Source organism: Balaenoptera physalus (genome assembly GCF_965194825.1).
Source record: "Balaenoptera physalus genome assembly, chromosome: 8".
NCBI classification, from domain to species: domain Eukaryota; kingdom Metazoa; phylum Chordata; class Mammalia; order Artiodactyla; family Balaenopteridae; genus Balaenoptera; species Balaenoptera physalus.
In genome coordinates, this window is record NC_138887.1 from 91,737,044 (window position 1) to 91,756,541 (window position 19,498).

At 37.8% G+C, this 19,498-nt stretch overlaps 1 protein-coding gene across 3 annotated transcripts in view; it reads right to left on the bottom strand.

Annotated features, from left to right (window-relative positions):
• Nucleotides 1-1,570: 1,570 nt before the first annotated feature.
• Nucleotides 1,571-19,498, bottom strand: part of CTTNBP2 (cortactin binding protein 2) — a 156,072-nt gene continuing 138,144 nt past the window's right edge. Inside the window, exons 14-20 of one of the 3 annotated variants that reach the window (XM_082472240.1) lie at nucleotides 17,187-17,365; nucleotides 14,701-14,900; nucleotides 14,162-14,344; nucleotides 11,000-11,063; nucleotides 9,893-10,025; nucleotides 8,764-8,865; nucleotides 1,571-5,666 (exon numbers count right to left, since the gene is read on the bottom strand). In XM_082472240.1, coding sequence (XP_082328366.1) covers nucleotides 5,466-5,666; nucleotides 8,764-8,865; nucleotides 9,893-10,025; nucleotides 11,000-11,063; nucleotides 14,162-14,344; nucleotides 14,701-14,900; nucleotides 17,187-17,365 — 1,062 coding nt within the window. In that variant the 3' untranslated portion in view covers nucleotides 1,571-5,465. The remainder of the gene's footprint in view (nucleotides 5,667-8,763; nucleotides 8,866-9,892; nucleotides 10,026-10,999; nucleotides 11,064-14,161; nucleotides 14,345-14,700; nucleotides 14,901-17,186; nucleotides 17,366-19,498) is intronic. The other 2 variants (XM_082472238.1, XM_082472239.1) reach the window with 2 other exon arrangements.

Here is a 19,498-nt window from a genome sequence, read left to right on the forward strand (position 1 = left end):
TTGGCTGTGGGTTTGTCATTGATAGCTTTTATTATGTTGAGATATGTTCCCTCTATACCCATTTTGATAAGAGTTTTTTTTTTTTTATCATGAATGGATGTTGAATTTTGTCAAATGCATTTTCTGCATCTGTTGAGCTGATCATGTGTTTTGTTGTTGTTGTTGTTGTCCTGGGTCTTAATTGTGGCACGTGGGCTCCTTAGTTGCAGCTAGCTGGCTCCTTAGTTGTGGCATGCATGTGGGATCTAGTTCCCTGACCAGGGATCAAACCCGGGCCTCCTGCATTGGGAGCACAGAGTCTTAACCACTGTGCCACCTGGGAAGTCAAGATCATGTGGTTTTTGTCTTTTCTTTTGTTGATATGGTGTATCACATTGATGGATTTGTGTATGTATTACCATCCTTGTGAACTTGGGATGAATCCCACTTGGTCGTGGTGTATGATCTATTTTATGTGTTGTTGGATTCAGTTTGCTAATATTTTGTTGAGAATTTTTGCATGTATATTCATTAAAGATATTGGCCTGTGATTTTCCTTTTTAGTAGTGTCTTCATCTAGTTTTGGTATCAGGGTGATGGTGGCTTCATAGAATGTCTTTGGGAGTGTTCCTCTTCAATCTCTTGGAAGAGTTTGAGAAGCATTGGTATAAGTTCTTCTTTGAATGTTTGGTAGAATTTGCCTGTGAAGCCATCTGCTCCTGGGCTTTTGTTTGTAGGGAGTTTTTTGATTACATATTCTATTTCACTTCTAGTGATTGGTCTGTTCAAGTTGATAGGGGGTAAGCAGGTGCAGAGGCTGATGCCGGGTTCTGGGGTTCTCGGTAGTGGTGGTGGCTCACGCACACCCCTGGAGCACGCAGTGGGAGCAGATGTGGCTTGTGACCTCTCCTGGAGCCTGTGAGAGTATTTTTATTTTTTGAGGAACCTCCATACTGTTTTCCATAGTGGCTGCACCAATTTACATTCCTACCAGCGGTGCCTAAGGGTTCTCTTTTCTCCATATCCTTGCCAACACTTATCGCTTGTCTTTTTGATGATAGCTATTCTAACAGGCATAAGGTGATATCTCACTGTGGTTTTGATTTGCATTTTCCTTATGATTCGTGATGTTGAGCACCTTCTCATAGACCTGTTGGCCCATCTGTATGTCTTCTTTGGAAAAATGTCTATTTAGATCCTCTGCCTGTTTTTAATTGGATTGTTTGGTTTTTTGCTGTTAAGTTGTATGAGTTTTTTAAAATATGTTTTGGGTATTATTCCCTTATCATATATATATGATTTGCAAATATTTTCTTCTATTTTATAGGTTGGGTTTTCCTTGTGTTGGTTTCCTTTCCAGTGCAGAAGTTTTTGGTTTTTATGTTGTCCCCCTTGTTGATTTTTGCTTTTCTTGCCTTTACTTTTGGTGTCAGATCAAGAAAATCATCACCAAGACCAATGTCAAGGAGCTTACCCCACTATGTTTTCTTCTAGGAGTTTTATGTTTATAGGTCTTACATTCAAGTCTTTAATCCATTTTGAGTTCATTTTTGTGTATGGTGTAAGATTGTGGGTTTAGTTTCATTCTTTTGCATGTAGCTGTCCAGTTTTCCCAACAGCATTTATTAAAGAGACTGTCCTTTCCTCATTGTATATTCTTGGCATCTTTATCAGAAATTGTCCATATATGCATGGGTCTATTTCTGGGCGCTCTATTCTATTCCATTGATCTGTGTCTGTTTCTATGCCAGCACTATACTATTTTGATTTGTTATAGCTAATATAGTTTGAAATCAGGAAGCATGACACTTCCAGCTTTGTTCTTTCTCAAGACTGCTTTGTCTATTCGGGGTCTTTTGTGGTGCCATACAAATTTTAGGATTGTGTGTTCTATTTCTGTGAAAAAAGCCATTGGAATTTTGATAGGGATTTTCACTGAATCTGTAGGTTGCTTTGGGTACTAGGGACATTTTAACAGTATTAATTTTTCTAATTTGTAAGCACGGAATCTCTCTCCATTTATTTGTGCCTTCTTTAATTTCTCTCATCAATGCCTTACTTTTCAGTATACAGGTCTTTTACCTCCTTGGTTAAGTTTATTCCTAGGTATTTTATTCTTTTTGATGAAATTGTAAATAGGATTGATTTCTTAATTTCTCTTTCTGACATATTCTTGATTTCCTCAAAATATAATCCAAGTAACTTTTTTTTTGATATGTTTAGCTGATGTCCTCCCTTATTAAGGTATCAGAATGTGTAGGAACAACTATCAGAATTTCTGATTTTCCTATTGTACTTTTCTTTCTGGGAAAAGAAAAATCCTCCATTTTTTCTTCCAATGAAGACATTGATGCCCAGCGATATTACATGTTGTCTTAGCCTTGTGGCCAGAACCTGCAGCTCATGACTCTTGATAGTCAAGTGTTATCTTCACTATTAAAGACAGAATAGATATGGTGTGTAACCCATATCCTCTCTCCATATATTTCCATAGTCCTCTCTTTCAAATTAACAATGGCATCTTGGTCTACAACTCAACTATTTATTCACAGTAAAAACCAAACTAAACTAACAGGATTATCTATTCACTAACTTACTCCTTTGACATCTGAGGGATGTTCTCTGAGAAAAATGTTACAAAAGGGGTCAGACAGAATTCAGAAAGTATCACATAACTTCATAGAGTAAGTTTTGTGTAATGGCTCATAGTTGTTAAGAACAGGTGCCTAAATCAGGTGTTGGCTAGGTCAACTGAACTTAATTTGCATTAAGTATTTACTGCAAGAAAAAAATATTATGAAATTCAGCCTTGTCTATCAAAATTGGCTTTTTTCATTATCAGATTTTATGACACATCTACTAGTTTTTCTTTTACATGAGCAACTGCAAAATGTGTTAGCTTGATGATGAGGTTCTCCTAAATAGACTAACATAAAAGGAAAATAAAATTTGCTAATGTTTTATATTAATTTCCAATTTGCTATTTCTATCTGTTAGGTGTTTCATACAACTGTAGTAAAATCTGATGCTCATAATACAGCTGTTAGTAGTTGCTTTTGAATTGATTACAACTTGAAAAGGTGTTGGATTGCCATAGAGTTCTGGGACATAATTTACTACTTTTTATGTATGAGGGAGGTAACTAGGAACACTATATTACCTCATTTTAATGCTCATGGATAACTTGTAGGATTGTCATGTCCTATTTAACTATTGTGAAACCTGGGTCAAAGAGATCAGGTAACTTGTCTTAGATCACACAGCTAGTAAATGTTAGTGCTTAATTCAGTCCCAAGGCTGTTTATCACCAAAGAACTTTTTACCCCCTCAAGCACCCCGACCCTCACCACTAGGTTCCATTATACAGTAGTGACTTTCAAAGACTTTTGGCCATGACCCACAGAAAGAGTTATGCTTTACATCACAATCCGGTGCCTACATCCATGTACCTACATAATAGAAACAAAATCTTCACAAATAGTTCATTTATTGACTGTGATACCATGATGTACTCTGACACTTTCTATTCCATCCTATTCTATTTTCAAAAAAAAGGTAGTTGTGACACACTAAATTGATAAAATGACCAATTACTAGGTCTCTATCTGTGCTCCTGATCTAAATGCCTTCTTTAGACATCTTCCAGTCTGCCATCCAATTATAAAAAGTATATGTGTTGATTTTACTAATGAATCAAAACTGTATGGATCAGTTACTAGAGGTCATCTTAATAATATATTCCAAATTTTGTTTTTCTCTTCTCTGGTCCTTGAATACACTAATGAGATCCTTATCTTCAGAAAAGCTGCTAATATAAAGTACAATGCCTTATCACTAAAAAAATCAAATATGACACAGTCTAAGAAGGTGTATGTAAGCAGGAGGAAACACATTAGAGCCACCTCCATCTAGGTATGTTGGTCTATGATATCAAGAGCACTGAGTTTTGTTCCCAAGATTAATGTCTTTCTGTGAAAACACTTGGGAGTATCAAAAAACCACCAGGGTACCAAGAATTTGAGTCCAGCTAAAAGGCATTATTGTGTTCAAGCCCATTTCCTCCAGCCTCTCTCTCCTATCATCTACCCTCTGTCCCTTGCTCTAGTTCCATCTCCCTGTCCGTGAGGTCCACGCTGTACACCCAAGGATTGCAGAGATGAAGGCTGACAGGTACTGGAATTGATCTCTTCCCTGATCCTTCCTCTACTTCACCCCATGTGGCCTAATCTTCACTATACATTTTTTTAAAGATACTTGCAAAGTGTAATATAGTTTCAATGCACATGTGTATACTTTAATGTAAATAACCATTCTGGCCAAGAAAGGACTTTCAGTACTCTCAGATAAGCAAATGACTCTTGGTATATAATTATACTTTTTTTTGTATGTATGAAAACATTTTTTTCAATGAGCACCTAATTCCTAGAGCTCCACTGAAATGTTTGTTTTATTTTAGTTTAAACCAACTAATACTTTCTAACAAGCGTGAGTCTTTCTCTGAATAGCTACTGAAATACCAACATGGAGGACCAGTTTTATAAATGTCCTTAAATTGAACACAAATATCTTTTGCATGGATAAACTACTAAGAGCAATAGATAGAAACTATGACAAAATTATTTCACTAATTCAATATTTTATTTGGTGTCAAGGCATATTAACTTTTTGAGTTATAAGTCATTTCATTAGTGAAACAAACCGTCTAGAAAATATTATCCATTGTGCCACTAGAATTGAAGAGGAGTTAAGTCTCATTTATTGAAGCATTTACATTTTTTTTATATCCACTTAGGTATAAAACTTTTGTTAAGAAAGATAACACTTTTTATTGCATTATATAATTTCATATTTTACAGGAGTCATAATGCAAACTCATAAGCATAAATATACATGATGCAACCATTAAAAGATTTAAAACTGGAAACTAGAATTTTAACAGGCAAAATACTTAATATGGCTTTTAAGAAAAGTAACTGTTGAGAAATGATTTGTTATGTTATTGCCCCATTCTACTCATTTCTCATCAAGTGAACATAAAATTATGATCTCTTTAAAATGGTACCTGTTATCTAAGCCAATGCTGCACACATGTAGTATGCAATGATTCAGGGTTTCTTAAATACATATGTACATATATATAGATATACAGTACACAGACAGTTGTTTTAATACCCCTGAACATCTTGAGTAAAACTATTACGACTTTTCTATTATAAAACTACTTGAAAAGTGGGTATAACTTCTTGGTATTGCAGTTCAATCCTACAGAATTGAAAAAAAACCCAAAATGTTGATTATAAATACATTTTACAAAAAACTGAATAGTGGTCCCGCACTTTATATTGCAGTGAAAACATTTGATTCATTTAAAGGTATTTACATCTTGTTGTCCTTGGTTTCTGTGTGAAATATACAGAAGAAGAATGAGAATATTGCAGGCAGGCCTATTTGTTAGGTTTTTCTACTTGTTCATTGTTGTGTAAGTTTCAAATCTCTTCTTTTGAATTGTTTATTTCTATTTGCCTTGTATTACTGCTGCTGCTGCTGCTTTTGGTGTTCTGGGAACACTGGGTGACTTTACTTCTAGGAACAGGAAGAAAAGATTTAACTCTTGAAACACCCAACTCAGTCTTTGATTTACTGTTGCTGCATTCGGTCGCTTGATGGCTGCTGAGAGGACTGACCTCCTGTAAGAAAGGCAAACAAAATAGGTTGTCAATTTGACATCGTTCCCAACTTCTGTGATCAGTCCTAACTTCCTCCTCTCCGTCCCTGAACAAGCATGTAGGAGTTTCTCAAGTTCTCATGAAAAAATGAACAAAAGACAATGGAGGGGAGAAGCCAATGCTTAATGTCCTATAAACCCACTGGCTGATTTTCATTAGGTCCTTTGCAGTATCACAAAAGTGCTAGATACAGGAGTCAGTGAATCAAGTGCCAGAATCTGGGGTCTCCTCACCAGCTGGGGTTGTATGAAGTCCTAGGCCTGAGGAAATCAAACTGGACTACTCCAACCATTTTTAAGCAGTTCTACAATTCAACTCTTTCACCTTGAGCATGTCACTTAATTTTTCTGCCTTTAGATCTAATTGGACTATTACTCAACACATATTTTGAATGTTTACAAGACAAGCACTGTTCTAGGTGCTTGGCTTACAGTAGAGAACATAAAAGAGCACCATCCTTGCTCTGATGGAGCTTCTGTTGTGAATTAAAGTTCCTGCATAGCAATTCTCTATGACTAAGGAGCTCAAGATCTTCCATTCTTGGAAACTGCATGCTCTTGTTTTTCTAGTGTTTCAGAACTCTTCTGATCACCTGGTCTAGGTCTCTCATTTTGCCCCCGAGGAACCAGAGTTGGATAGGTGAGAGTGATGATGCTGGGATAAGACCTTTTCCCTGATCTTGAGTTCACTTGGGTAGCCTCACTTCATGTTTGCTGGGTGGCAGAACTGAATTCAAGTGAGTATGGAGTGTGACAGGTGAAGAGGAAAGGGTTCCATGGGAAGAAGGAAGGGTGAAGATGGACATGGGGAGATGTACGGTAATGGTGTTGAAATAGTAAATTACATGTAAAAATAAGTTATGTGAAGTTTAAGGACATATTTGGAAAGAAATGGGGTGGAAAATAAGGAGGATGAGAGATCAGAGGTATGTGTTGGAGAGTGGGTCTAAGCCCTGGCTGCACATGAGAATCACCAAGGAGCTTTTAAAAACCCCAACGTCCAGGTTGTACCTTGGACCAATTACATCAGAACCTCTAGGGCATGTGGTCCAGGTACCGGGGATTGGAAAAAAGTGGATTTCATTATGCCACCAAAATGAGAACTTCTGCTTTAGGGGGTTTAATCTGCATCTTAATGAGAAGAAAACATTTATTAGTATCTACTCTCCTGATGATTTAAATCTGTATTTATGTAAATATGGGGTTTTTTGTTTGTTTTAAGAAGGCTGGCTGACATGCTACCTGATTAATAGGCCCCTCTCTGGCCGCACAGGAGAAAGTGATTTCACAGACAGCTCTTACTTCTAAAGGGAATTACTTCCTGATAACAGAAGAGACTGGGCATCTAACCAAGAAATGCTCGCTGCGTTTATCACGGTAGAAGAGGTATGAGCCTGTGACGCTCTCAGGAGGCTGGCAAATGCCAAATGAGTACACTTCACCCTCTGCTGGCAGGTTCTGAGAAGAACATCTAGCCACGGGAACAGTCTTCACAATGCGTTCAGTGGGCAAAGCAATAGGGGGCAGCTGTCCTCCTAATACCTGCATCAAACCGCACATTTAAACAACTCTATGGTTCTTTCTGAAGAGTCCAGAAAGTATAAAATGATCCATTTTTTAAAAAGGTCCCTTTTAAAACAAAGCTTAGCCTACTTTCAGTACTATTTTTCTGGACAGTACCTTAGTGTAGCAACCCACTAGGGTCCTGTGACAGAGAAAAAGAGGTACAAAACTGTCCTCATTAGCCATAGTACAATAGCTGCCAGTCGTCACTATCGTCACTACCGGTCAACCTTCTTATAGTGGACAAAGAGTGGCTCATCGCACCCCTTCCCACTGATTGCTGCGCGAGGGGTCCTGGAGGCCCAAGATAGGTGTTCTGAACCACAGCTCCTGAACAAATATTTTCCAGCCAGAATTCTCCGCAGGGACCCCAGGTCACCTCCTTAGTCATCCTCCCTTACCTGCTCTCCAAACTATGCTTTTGCTGTGCTTCTAAACTGTTCCCAATTGGGGAAAAAAAGCAAATACTATACCGAGTAAGCCAGACAGGTCATGCTCTTCTTCACAGATCATCATGTTATATATTTTTTATACAAGAACTCAGCCTTGTTAATATTCCCCCCAACACACACAGCTTCTCGGGTAACTAATCAGGACTGAAACCTAACGAAGCCGTGAGAGAGCAGGGCAGGGGAGCCCAGGGCTGTCCAGTGATCAGAGGAGGGTTAATAATGTAACAGTCTCACCACGCTGACTTTATAATTCTGCTTTCTGCACTGCCCCCCAACAGGTGTGTGTCAGCTGCCATGCGAGGGGATGAGAACAGGATGTGAACCACAATCGACACGGCTTGGTGAGCAAACCACATGTTACTAAATGCCTCTTACAAAATATGCATCCTCCTAAAATCACTACCGGATAAGAAGTAGTGTTATTGTTTCTGTTCACCCAGGAGTACCATGCTGGGCCATCTCAACTCTTGGCATTTATTAACCAATCGTAGAAGTTACTTCAAGAGGTTAAGGAACTCTATTGGAATCCTGGCTCTTCTATTTGACATTCTGATTTGTTTTTAAAGGAAAGTCTCTCACTGAAACATGCATGATACGGCAAGTTAAAGTAAACCAGAATGAGATTTTTTTTGTGTGTAGATCTTTGTTATCACTCAGCACTTTGCTAAAATTAACTCCAATTTTCCAAAATAGTGCTCAAATGAAATTCAATATCCCATTTTGAAATACAGCAAAGAAGATAGAAAGTTACATTAGTTCTAGTTGCGGCATAAACAAATGGACAAGACACCCAAAATTTTGGAATCAAGTTTTTAGGCATCAAATAGAAGGAAAAAGAATGCTTTTCTATGTGATTCTTTCAAGCTATTATCCAAACAATAATTTTTCTAACCTTGATTACCTAGTGAACACTTTTGCCTTTATCCTATTTATTTCCCAACTATGGTTTAAAAGTAACTTTGTGATGCATATTGAAAGATTTGTGAAGTCAAATTCCACAACAATCCTTCTTTGTCCCATTTAGGAGGGAAAGGGGACACTTACCTTTTGTGACACTGGCATTCTTGGATTATTAACAGTTGCTGAAAATGCAGGGTTGTTTCCTGAACGATCAAACCTCCCTAAATCATCCCCGGAATCAGCAATCTGGAAAATAACACAGTTTATCAAGTCACTGTGGAAAACCCACAACAGAAGTGTGATCCTTCTCTTACTGTCAGAAGCTCTACAGAACAGACCTTCAAGTCCTATAATGTTCATATAAAGACTTGAAGTCTTTATAAAGACTTGAAGTCTTCATGTGAAACTAATGGCAAATGCATGAGAAATACCCTCTAAGGAAAAAGTCTTTTAAAGTCAGAAGACAACCAAATGAGCCCTATTAAAAAAAAATCACTTGGCACAAAGTGAAAGGATATAAAATTTGCAAGATTTTCATTGTTGCCTTATTTTTCCAGAGGTTAAGTATTTCGACTCATTTCCAGCGACATTAAATAAGCTAGTCAGTTCTACTTTGTCCAGAGATTATGACTGTCTAAATACAATAGGTGAGTCTTTGGCTGGAAGCTGCATAAGTTATAACTACCTTCTTATGCTCCCTTTCAAGTAAAAGGCATTTATCAAGGAAGTTTGGTCAAATTTCCTGCAGATGTCAGGGTGCCAAAACAGGTTGAACTTGATGCTGTTAATGCTTCGAGATTTTGGGTCACTGATTTCCATATTTGGATCTCAAATTTCACAGCTTGAAGACTCTGACTAAACAAATTACACAGGCCACTTATTTTTTTTATTTGTAAGGAAAGTTGCCATTCTATCCAGAACACAAGGCTGCTGTAATGCTCTCTTACTGATCGGTGACTTATGGGCCAAAGTTAGGAATACGAAAAGGGAAAGGATGTATTGGTGTAATTTGTGGTAATGCAATTAACATATGCAATTTTCACTTCAGGTTTTTTCAGAGAAGCTATGCTAAATAGAGCTCCCTTATTGTAGAAGGGGTATTTCGGAAGAAAGGGCTTTTCTAAGCAAGGTAAGGGATGTTCTGATTTGGAGCATTAACATGCTATTTGATAAGGAATTTCTGTCAGGGAGTGAGAGTTACGATGTGGCTCTAAGAAGTCTCTCGGCTGCTGGGTGGAACCATTCAATGTCCTCCCCCAAGCGCCCTGCTTACCTTGCTTATATCAGATTCAGATTTGCTGGAGCACATGCTCTGAAGTTCCTTGACAAGGTCCGCTTCATCATCCGAACCCAGAGAGAGTCTTTGATCCAAATTCAACGTCAATGATAGATCATTCTCTAGAGACCTAAAAAGTTTTTACCATCCTTTAAAGGCATCCATCAATGTCACTTATGCAACAACCCACTCCCACTGGATTTTGAAAACTCCCACTTAAAATTCTCAATAGGGTAAAATTTTATTACACAAAGAAATCTACTTTCACTTAAAACATTTCCCTCTTCTTCTCTGTCTCCAAAGATAAAGTTAAGACACTGTGTGCAGGGGGCAGTGTGATAATGGAGTAAATATGAATTTACCACATATTAGCAATATGACCACAGGTCAGGTTTTCTTTTCGTCCTCAACACCTCACTCAGTTCCTGGGTTCCCTTCTCTCTAACAAATTCCTTATACCTACAACATAGAGTTATTACAAATATTATATAGGCTGTTGAATACAACAGATCTAACAGTGGACCTGGCAGAAACAAGCATGTGATGCAGATTCAGTGACCCCCTTCTGTAATTCTGTGAACCAGGGCACAGGGTCCTAAATGTTACCTGCCAAGTGATTGAGCACACAATTTACTGGGCTACACTGGGGACCTATTTACAAACTACCAAGCATTTTTATTCTATGATAAATAATTCCTTATTTCAGCTTACAAGTTTGGAGGTATAATCAACAATTCCCTAGGAGCAAAATAAGAAAAAAATAAGTCATGCTAAGTTTCTGTGAATCTATCATTAAAAAAAAAAAAAAGTCATCTAAAAGTCTGTTTAAAAGTTCACAAATGCAGGATTTTACCATATCTTTGTCAAATGCATTAATAATAAAATGAAGCCAATGATATTTCTAACCTTTTAACAAACTAAAAGCAAAATACGCTTTCTGTTAAGAAACTTTTTTTTTAAGAAATTCATTCATTAGATTTCAGTTTAATACTAGCATTTGAATTACCTCTTGCTTTTTAAAAAATTAACAGTGTAATAGTTGCACAGACTAATAATGAGAATGTGTATTGTTTGTTATGAGTTAAATCTAAAAGGCAAACTTACTTTTGTTTTGACAGAGAAGCATTCCTGTTACAATTCAGCTGTAATATAGTCTTATTTTTGATACCTGTTTAAAGAAAAAAATGTAATCATTTCAACAGAATGTCCCTGTGCATCTTGAACTCTGTATTTAAAAGAAACAGGCTATGGACTCTGCTGTATTTTCATATTGTTTTTGGATTAAATCCATCTCTTGAGGCCCTGTGGAAGGTCAGGGAATGACCAACAACCTCATGTATTTGATATATTTATGACTAAAGACAGTACAACTCACACCACCTGAGGCTCAACTCAGGAATCCTCAGCTCTGCTTTCATCAATGGACCCTATGCTAACCAGTCAAGTCCACACATCCTTAGGTCTTTGTTCTCAAAGTACCTAAAAAGGGGTTAATACATGCCTTTTGATGATGGTAATTTCCCTTTCTCTCCCTTTGTTTGCCTTCCAACGTTACTGACTACGTAGATCTGGAGCAGTTTTGGATGTCTGGGCCCCATGATATATTACAGTGCGGGTGGCCTTAGTCGTGTAGAAATTTAACTTTTAATTGCTTTGCGTTTTACAGAAAACAAAATAGGAACAGTATACAAAAAGTCACAGCATTAAAACAAATACTGCATATCATACCAATGTTCTTCAAACTGCATATTTCAACCCATTTAAAAAAAACAGAATAGGAAATATCAGATTGTACAGGTTGAAGTAAATATATAAATTTGTATCAGTTATAGATACATGCAAATGCATAGGTTTTTTTGTGTGTACTGGTCAGGCTTTGAGAAACACTAAACCATTTTAGACTCAAAATGTCTGTTTCTATAATACACACTCTAAATTTTATAAGTTCATTAACACAGTTGCTTCTGAGGGAATTCTAAAATTGTACGAATGGTGCTAGCACAGATTAATCTCTAAAGAATGATTTTGAAAAGTAAGTCGAATTTGATATACCCTGATTAAAAGCAGATCATCAAAGAATCTCTGTATGTTTCCTCATCCATACTTTCGTCATTATTGTCAGAAAGCAATGACTAGTAGGTTTCCCCTAATTACCATGTAAGTGCACAGCCTTGGGACCTGCTCTCCGGAAGCCTGTGACCAACCCCTCAGCCTTGGTTTAGGTCAGGAAAGAAAAAGGCTGTGTCTTTATTAAATTTTAGGAGTTTCCATAGTGGTCTGAATGGAATGCAAAAGGGTTCTATTTTTTTTTTTTTCTAAACCAATGATGTCAAAAAAATCAAAAATCAACCCAAACATTGTTGTAATAATTTTTATATCAAATGTAATTATCAGAACAAGTTACTATTATAAAAAAAATTAAAAACTAGAGGCATGTCCACCTTTGGTCCTTAACCAATCAGTGGTTCATGCACCTAAACACTGGCCAATGCATTTTATAAATCTCTGCATTGAAGTCAGTGTAAACTATGGTTGCACACAATTCTATTCAGCTAAGTTTTCATGTTTCAAAGAAGATTTGATATATCCAATAGTTGTACAACTAATAATTATTTAAATGAATTTAAAATAATTTATAACTCAATTTTGCATGATACAGTCTGCCAAGTTAGACTTATTTCCATAATATTGTTTTAAGTTCATATTCACTTTATGGATTTTGTTTGTCAACTCTAAGTATTGATATATATTGACAATGCCTTATTGTTCAGGAAATCAGCTGGTCCTGAACACTATAGGAATTCTAATGAACTTAGAAATGATACAGTGAAGAGCCTGCATGGGTGCCCTTCTTTGAGTGCCATGGATTATTATGAGTGGCACAGACTGAAGAAAACAGCATTGGACTCGCAAGGAACGAAAAACATGGACTGCAGAACCCCCCGTTTGTAGAAGTGATTTGGAGGAGGTAACCAAGGGTTTCTGAGCCTCAGTTTTGCTCTCTGTAAATGGAGATGATAATCCTCATCGTAGAGCTCTTTTGGATACTCTCAAGGGATAAACAGGTAAAAGGTATAATCCTTGTTACAGAAAGTCATCTGAGGGAGACTCTTTGCTCTACTGGGGGGGGCTAGAGTCTCATGATTTTATTCCCTGAATCGAACACTCTAACTTTAGGAAGTAAGGGCAAGCCTTTGGGATCAGAATGTATCCTATTATAAATACATAAAACTTATCTTTACAATGAGAGTTTATATTTTTTTTTCAGTGACTGTCCATTCAGTCATTTAAAAAAGTGCTCACAATTTATTATCACACACTTGGGGTAATTACAAAACTCTGGCATGTACTGATATGGTTAAAACCATATTAAATTTAAAAAAAAATCAATACAAGCTTCAATATAAAAATATAGTAACAAAAGCAACTCTTTCTGTTTTAAGAAAGATAAGATTTTAGGCATCATATTCTTTTATTTAGCAACCCCATTGCTGTCAACTTGCCATAAAATTGCATAAAACAGAACATTTTGGGGTGCAAGGGGGGGCTCTTGAAGACCTAAATTACACGTAACAGAAATCCACAATGCATACGAGGTTGGAACATCTTTTCAAATATGATTGCCTTTAGGGAGGACATTTAAAATTTGTACAATTGATTGTGCTATTATCAAAGCCAAAAGGAAGAGGTCTAATAATTTATTAGAATGTAAACTTTATGAGGGGAGGTATTTTTATCTCCTGTTTTCACTGCTGTATTTCCAGTGCTTAGAATAAAACTTGGTACACAGTACATCCCATGTATGAAAAAAATGTGTAAAGCTGACTCACTTGTAAAGACCTTAAACTGGTATCAAATATGCCTATAATCAAATATGTCTATAACACATACTTCTAAAAATTTAAGGTTGGCTTAGGAATGCATGTTGGCATATTTCTTTCCTTTTATGTGTCAATTTGTATTACATAAATATAATTGTGTGCAGCCCAAGAAAATCAAATTAATAAAAAGCAGATGACCATTAACATGGTAAAGATTAAATTTAATTTCAGAATTCTAGTATGAAAGATTATTTTTTCAGGTAGGGGGCTCTCAAATATTTTTGGAGTGTAACTACCACGTGTTTTATTCCATGAAAATATGCATCTGAAATACTCAGAATTTTGCTTTGTTGAATGCAGAGTGATAAAAATAAAGCACGTTTGCATTCAGAAGCCACCTCATGGGTGCCCACATACGTGTGGGTGACATGCCTGCCCCCCTTACCTTCCTCACTCAGGTCCGGCTTGTTCCAGGTGGGTGAAGAGAACCGGCCAGACTTCTTGCGAGGACTGGTGCTCACCTTTCTCCAGGCACCACTCTCTTTCTTCTTGCTGCAACTGTTGTAACTTGAAACTATGGATAAAGGGAAACTTCCTCCTTTGAAATCAGCTGTATGCTGGTCTAGCTCTGAAATAACATAAACCATGTTCTGTCAAAAGGACAGAAGCAATAATGCAGTTTCACAGAGTCAAGCAAAATCCAACATTGCCAATACTTGAAGAAATAGCCTCTTCAAAATCACAGGCTTGTAATACCCAAGCAGGCGTTTTGTCAACCAGCAAACTTTACTTTGAAGTCTGGTATTTAAACATGAGCCAGTAATGAAAAAAGAGAGAGTTCTAAAGCTGTGTTGTGCAACATCCATTACATGGAGATAACTTCTCTCATTACAAAGAGAGAAAATAGAGCGCCCTAAAAACAAATTCAAGCAAGCATTGCGTAAGAGTGTGAATGTCCTCTCCTCCCAGCAGGAACCCACATACCTGCTCTCTCGAGGGGACAGCCATGCAGAACAGCTTTATTAAGCAAGATGCTGAGAGCAGCTCTAACCACAGCCTGCTGCCCCTGGCTGGGGTTTTTAGTTGTTTGCCCAAGGCTGGGTTGTCTTTTCACAGAGGCTCTTGACAATATTGCTTCTTGAACTCTGGGTGCAATGACAGCATTCCACAGCTTAGACATCCACCTTCCGAGAGAGGGGTGGGTTTCACAGTTAGGACCAAGCCTCTCAGGAATCACACACAACTCTACGGGGAACAGGTTGGAAGACTGTGAAACAAAACCTAAGCGTTTCTATGGACAGGCTACCTTTCCCAGGTCATTTTGGAATACGTGAAATTATCCAACAAACACCAAAGTAGTTTGAATTTGCCTTAAAAATACAATGCATTTCAAATGAAACTGCTAACATGTCCCTCACCTTTTTTCTTTATAAGATCCTGGAGAGCTGGAGTGTTGAATAAATGAATACACAAATAAAATTAAATATATGGAAAAGGAAAAAATATGTGGAAAACTTTATAGACTAAAGAAGTCTGGAAAAAGATTTCCTGAAAGTCTGTGTCTAAATAGCTTAAACTTATTTGCCATTTTCCTTAATAAGACGCATGTACTGTATTTTAGTATTTCTGCAATTGGGATACATTTTATGATCCCTGGCAAATTAAATCTGCCTGCACCAAGGCAGGGGCTCAGCGTCTACACGTGGTGGGTTAGCCCTGTGGCGAGGGGATGGGATCAACCAGCCACGGCCTCAGGTGGACTCTTTGCATTAATAGCTGTAGCTGCTGCGGGACTTCAGCCCAAGTGTGGAGCACTCAGTGCCAATCAAAATTCCTTCAAAAAATACTACACTTTGTTGCAGCATTAAAAAACAGTTAATACAGTTAAAGGCTGTAGACAAAATTCCATCTCCCAGAATAGGAAAGTTTTCAAAGTTATTAGATACTGACATAAGCCTTTCAAGACCGTTAAAACTATTTACTCAGTATCAAGCATCTACTGTCAGCTGCTTTGTTAATGTCTAGTGACACGTAATTCAGGAAAAAAAAGTACAGTTACTCCTAAAGGTGCTGAAGGGGTAAAGATGATATAAGCTTTGGCTAAAACAATATATAATTTTTTTTAAAAAAGGCAGTTCCTTTATATGGCTGTTGGGAGATAACTCTCCATGGCATTTCTGTACCTCTTGTGTCAGCTGTTGCTCTGGATTATCTTTTCAAGGCTGTTTTAGTATCGTAAACCGACTTGGAAAAACAGAGACAGTGTCTCCTTCTGGAGCAGAGGGCAGACTTGTTTCCTGACGATAATGAAAGTCATATTTCCTTCCTGGGTAAAGGGTGGGCAGATTTGCCAGCATCCCCGTTAGAAAACTGGGTGATTCCCAAGCTCACAGTTCCACAGCTTTGATGCAAGGCCAGCATCCACCTGGGCCACTATGCATCACCCCGTAGGACCTGAGGAGGTGGGGAAACCAATGCAAATATGAAGCCTAGGCTGTGGCTGTGCTCTGAGTGATGAAGTGCTGGGTCAGAGGCCACATCCTGAATGTGGCAGGCTAACTTGTCAGCTTGCAGATAAGGTAAAAATCTCAGAGCCTCTAGCTCTTGACAATGACCATGCAGCAGACAGGAAAGGCCAAAACTGGTTCCTAAGAATCTTGAGGCTCCGGATGTTAAAAAAAGAAAAAAAAAAAAAGGCTTACATTTACTCATGAAACTGATAAAGGGGTAATTATATGAATAAATGTTTCTGCTTTTTAACAAGAAATTGCTGTATACTTTTTAATATAGCACTTCTTGTGTTCCCTCAATTAGCTGTTATTAAATTGATAGTTTGTCTTACAATAGAGAAGACATATTATCTGCATACCCCGCTTTTCAAAATAGATTTCTGTCCAGGATGCCAGAAAGTACAGAATCAAATCTAACAGCAAATCACAGAACCCTTACTAAGTAAGCTGGATGGTGACAAATTTTTTCCTCCTTTCAATTTCCTTCTAGTTTTCTATTTCATTAACCTTACTGTATATACGTCTGTTTTCATAAGCTGCTCTAAAACACAGTAAGTACATAAGTCTCATTAATAAAAGAGGAAGCTTTTCAATTCATCAACAGAATGTAAGTGGGTTTTTTGGGGGGTGAGGTGGGGGGATGGTTACAGGATACTTGACCTAATGTCTCATGTGGGCCTTCCCCAGGAGACACTGCCCAACAAGTCGCACATGAGTCTGATGAAAGTTTTGCAAACAGAGGGAAATTGGGATCTATCTAGTCTTAGCAAAAATAGTTTCCTTAGGAAGTACCCACCACACGAGTCACGGTCGTCCTCTGACAGGAGCACAGGGCACTGGCTTTCCATGTTCATCACAAGAGGTGGCACAAGGTGGCCCCTTCAGCTTTCTCACCCCCAAACATTCCCAATCAGCCAGGGCTCTACTTTAAATAGGCAAAGAAGGATCAATGACACTTACTTCACTGTCGCTTGGGTGTGCCCTGGGATCACAGGACAAGACAGGAAATACTTTGGCCCAAGAAGTGCTTCCGGTGTGCCCAAGCGGGCCAGGCACGAGTTGAGCTGGCGCCAGACAGCCAGGGCCCAGTCGACCGTCTTGCACACGGGGTCGCAGGGAGAGGGCACCTGACCCCTGAACTAGAGACAGGGAGGGGGAAGACGGGGGCTTGGTTTACAACGGTGCTTCTTGTCCTTTTGTTTCGAACACTCCAAAACTAAGAATATAAAAATTCAAACTGTAAAACAAAACTGTAGCCAAATCTGATTTTACCTTCACTTGGGGTGGCTGGAAGAGGGCTAGGTAATAACATACTGTCTGACGTGTGTTAGCACGAGATACAGATCTGTAGCTTATTACATGCAATGAAAGGATTCAGACACGATAGCGCAGTAAGACACCTTGGATGAGGTGTCTTACTTGGATGAATTCTTAAACATCAATTTGGGAAGAAATCATTTTTCACATGTGTATAGAATTCCTCACAAGGTCTTGCAAATAGTAGGTGTTCAAAAAAGGATTCTGAATAAATGAAATTAAAATTACATTAAATATTTTAATATCTTGGGTAAGTTATAAGATGGCATACCTGGATCTGTGGCATGTTCACCTTGTATTACTTCTAATTTCCCTAGAAGGAAGGCTCAGATAAAATGCTAACTTCATCAAAATGCTCTGACAGCATAAAGAAGTATGTTTTCAAATTTTAAAATGTGCAAATTTTAAGTAATACTGTATAACATACAGTTGAATGGGAGTATTATATCTTATAGTTGGATAGTTGAATTATATCTTATAAAAGGTCCCTTTTTGGTAGTACAGAGGGGTCACAAAAGGACAAAGATTTATTTACTATGAGGAGAAATCTCTCAAATATTTAGAAGTCAGATACAGCAATTGACTCTGTATTTTATAAGAAAGCAGATTCACATAAATCTCTACTTTACCAAGGAATTATGATATTAAGTCTGAGGATAATACATGAATGTTTTTATGTCTTACATGAAGGGAGAGAATTTGGCCTAGAAAAAATGAAAGAGTGGTTCAGTGATTCTAGCAGCTCCGTTAAAGTAACATCACTGTGTTACATGAGGCTTTGGGATCTGTTATCATAGTTTCCCTTTTCTTCAAAAGAGGAACAATCATATTTCTCCCACTTCCTCTGATCCTCTTCCAGCGAGAATGAGATCATGTGCTACAATTAATAGCTGAATATTAATTTCCTACTAAAGAAAGTATAATTATTTTTTATTAAATACTAGAAGCCTGGTATTGTCCAAAAAAGGTCTGCTTACTTATATCCCTGTAAGGAGCTGGAAGAAGAAACTCTGATCACGTGCCAATGTGCTTCTAAGCGCCCCCAAATATTTGGTTCCATCCTGCAGTTACAAGACTTCTGGTGTTTTGCAGGAGTCATTCATTCCCATTGTACCCCTAAACCCAGGAATCCGTTTTATTAACCTACTTGAAGTGATTCCTGATAAATGAAAGGCATTACCTCCCCTCCCCTTTCTATTCTTCACAGCACACCCCACTTGCCCATTCACAAACACAATGGAGGAAAGTGTAGAGCCTGAAGCTTGGAACTTTCCTTTCAAAATAAGTAAAATCAATCCTTTTCAAACTATGTTTACCAGAGAGCCAGAGGAGGGAAAAGGATGTACACTTTACCAGGTAAGATGTACCTTTCAAGGAAAATTAGCATGGCCCCTGCGCAAGAAAGACATGCAAATTCGTGAAGCGTTCCATGTTTTTCTCTTGGGTAAACGAGGGATTTTGAGGTGTCAGTGTAGGTTCCTCCTTGATAAGAAAAGGCACCGTTCTGGTGATAATGGAGGAGACTATGCATGTGTGGGGAGCAAGAGGTAGATGGGAAATCTCTACCCTCCTTTCAATTTTATTGTAAACCTAAAACTGCTCTAAAAATAATGAAGTCTTAAAGAAAAAAAACTGGTATCTTTTGCAATTATTTAGGTGAATTTTTTGGCAATAAGATTTAAATATTAATAGTGATGAAGTTAATGGAAGTATCAATAATCTGAAAAGCTGTATACCTATGACTGTCTTTGCCTCACCTTTCTTCCTACTGGTTGAGGTCATATAATAGACGTGCTTTGGTCAAAAGAATATATTTACGACCAGGCAACTGACTTTAGCAGAGCTTGGGACAGAGGATTTCTGATTCAGTTAGGAATTTCAGATACTAATGCAAATCACCACTAGCAGGCACTGTTCACTGAATTACCAAAGGCATTCCCATCCCACACTTCTCC